The sequence below is a fragment of the Borostomias antarcticus genome (genome assembly GCF_949987555.1).
Source record: "Borostomias antarcticus genome assembly, chromosome: 10".
Taxonomy (NCBI): Eukaryota; Metazoa; Chordata; class Actinopteri; order Stomiiformes; family Stomiidae; genus Borostomias; species Borostomias antarcticus.
This window is the reverse complement of record NC_140243.1, coordinates 2,362,208-2,364,707: the sequence shown is the minus strand read 5'-3', so window position 1 is coordinate 2,364,707 and position 2,500 is coordinate 2,362,208. Positions and strand designations below refer to the sequence as shown.

The 2,500-nt window shown below is 57.9% G+C and overlaps 2 protein-coding genes across 4 annotated transcripts in view; one reads left to right on the top strand and one right to left on the bottom strand.

Moving 5' to 3' along the window:
- LOC311314468 (uncharacterized protein) overlaps positions 1-2,500 on the top strand; it is a 50,267-nt gene that overhangs the window by 39,495 nt on the left and 8,272 nt on the right. The gene's annotated exons all lie outside the window — the stretch shown is intronic.
- adcy1a (adenylate cyclase 1a) overlaps positions 1-2,500 on the bottom strand; it is a 40,376-nt gene that overhangs the window by 29,872 nt on the left and 8,004 nt on the right. The window contains exons 4-5 of the mRNA XM_084444894.1: positions 1,422-1,589; positions 973-1,084 (exon numbers count right to left, since the gene is read on the bottom strand). Coding sequence (XP_084301020.1) covers positions 973-1,084; positions 1,422-1,589 — 280 coding nt within the window. The remainder of the gene's footprint in view (positions 1-972; positions 1,085-1,421; positions 1,590-2,500) is intronic.

The window sequence follows — 2,500 nt, the reverse complement described above, 5'->3', positions numbered from 1 at the left end:
GGATACGTAACCCTCATTCTCTGTAGGGTCTATGGTAGTAGTTTAGTTTAGTGCTGTTCTCTGTAGAGTCTATCAGTAATTCTGTCAAGTGCTGTTCTCTGCTAGCTGCTGCCAGCCGGCTATAATCATAATAATACTACAGGTGCAACAGATAGCAGGTCACCACTCAACTAGATATGAGCCCAATGCACAAGGATGGTCAGGAACCAACACACACACTCATGCAAGCATGCGTGCGCACACACACACACACACACATACAAACACAAGCACACAATTCGGACCACTTTGTGGATTTTAGGTTCCCAGAGCCAGCGGGCCCCTCTGACTGAGGACAGGTGAGGTCCACCGACGGACGAGAGAGAGACTCACCGTGGCCAGCTGAGAGAGACTCACCGTGGCCAGCTGAGAGAGACTCACCGTGGCCAGCTGAGAGAGACTCACCGTCGCCAGCTGAGAGAGACTCACCGTGGCCAGCTGAGAGAGACTCACCGTGGCCAGCTGAGAGAGACTCACCGTGGCCAGCTGAGAGAGACTCACCGTGGCCAGCTGAGAGAGACTCACCGTGGCCAGCTGAGAGAGACTCACCGTGGCCAGCTGAGAGAGACTCACCGTGGCCAGCTGAGAGAGACTCACCGTGGCCAGCTGAGAGAGACTCACCGTAGCCAGCTGAGAGAGACTCACCGTGGCCAGCTGAGAGAGACTCACCGTGGCCAGCTGAGAGAGACTCACCGTGGCCAGCTGAGAGAGACTCACCGTGGCCAGCTGAGAGAGACTCACCGTGGCCAGCTGAGAGAGACTCACCGTAGCCAGCTGAGAGAGACTCACCGTGGCCAGCTGAGAGAGACTCACCGTGGCCAGCTGAGAGAGACTCACCGTGGCCAGCTGAGAGAGACTCACCGTGGCCAGCTGAGAGAGACTCACCGTGGCCAGCTGAGAGAGACTCACCGTGGCCAGCTGAGAGAGACTCACCGTGGCCAGCTCATCAAACTTGCCGAAGAGTTCGTTCAGCAGCTTGACCAGCTCCTGGGCCGTGCACTGAGACGCCAGGCTGGTGAAGCCCACGATGTCCGCAAACAGGATACTGAGATTGTGGAGAAGACGTTGGGCGTGAGATTTATATGGAGAAGGGCGAAGAAGGACATCAAAGACAGAAAACGCACACACAAAGAACTAAAGACATCGATAATCAACAATCAATCAAGATAATTGTAATAGCAGACAGTCTTTAGTCAGCCGGAAGAGGATTTATCTAAGGCGCCATCAAACATCTAACTCAAGGTGTTTAAATTGCACCCCGGTTAGTGTTGCAGGATTGGAGGAAGGTGCTGAGAGCCACTTGGTGTGTTTACACACAGACGGGAAAACAGGAAGGTGTTATAGATGTAATTCACAGAGAATAATGTTTTCACAAGTCCCACGCTGCATAGAAACACTTCACAAGGGTGCAAGTGCGAGAGCGTGACTTGTTCACTATAGCACGAGCGCCGCACTCCGAGCGGCACTGTTCCAGAGCCCCGCCCCCCGCCCCTCCCACCGCCCCCGCCGTGACGTGACGTGGCGTGCCCATGCGCTGTAGCGGCGCTGTGCTGCAAGGCGAGCGTGGGGAGCGGGTGGGGGGGGGGGGGATGTATGCACAGTTGGGAGCACGACTCGCTTCACACGGGCCTCTGCTGCGCGATGTGTCTTTGAACAGGCTGATGTTGGTGGTGGGGGGGGGGGGGGGGACTGTGTGGGTGGGCTGTGTCAGAGGTGGAGGGGGAAGGAGAGAAGGGGGGAGAGGGGAGTATGGGGTGGGTGGATGGCGGGGGGGGTGGATGGCGGGGGGGGTGGGCGGGGGGGTGGTGGATGGCGGGGGGGTGGGCGGGGGGGTGGAGGTGGAGGGGGAAGGAGAGGAGGGGGGAGAGGGGAGTATGGGGGTGGTGGATGGCGGGGGGGGGGCGGGGGGGGTGGTGGATGGCGGGGGAGTGGTGGATGGCGGGGGGGTGGGCGGGGGGGTGGAGGTGATGGCGGATCTGAACAGCGGCACGATCAAACACTCCTGAGGCACATCAAAAGGCCTGGGATCAGGGAGATGTCACACCCGCGCTCGACACATAAAGCTGATTTGTCTGTGTGTCAGTTCTTCTGTGTGTGTGTGTGTGTGTGTGTGTGTGTGTGTGTGTGTGTGTGTGTGTGTGTGTGTGTGATCGCGCCTGCACACGTGTGTGAGTGTGTGTGTGTGTGTGTGTGTGTGTGTGTGTGAGCACCTGCACCCGTGTGAGCATGTGCCTGCATTATGCGTGTGTGTGTGTGTGTGTGTGTGTGTGTGTGTGTGTGTGTGTGTGTGTGTGTGTGAGACTATACTGGCTCCACAGGGACAGGCAGAGATGGGGTGCTGTCTCCCGATTGGCTGAGAGCAAAGGCAAAAGAGAGCGGAGAGGGAGGTTTCCACTGCTGTGGACGTCGGGAATGGAGCAGACAGAGAGAGAGAGAGAGAGAGAGAGAGAGAGGGGGAGAG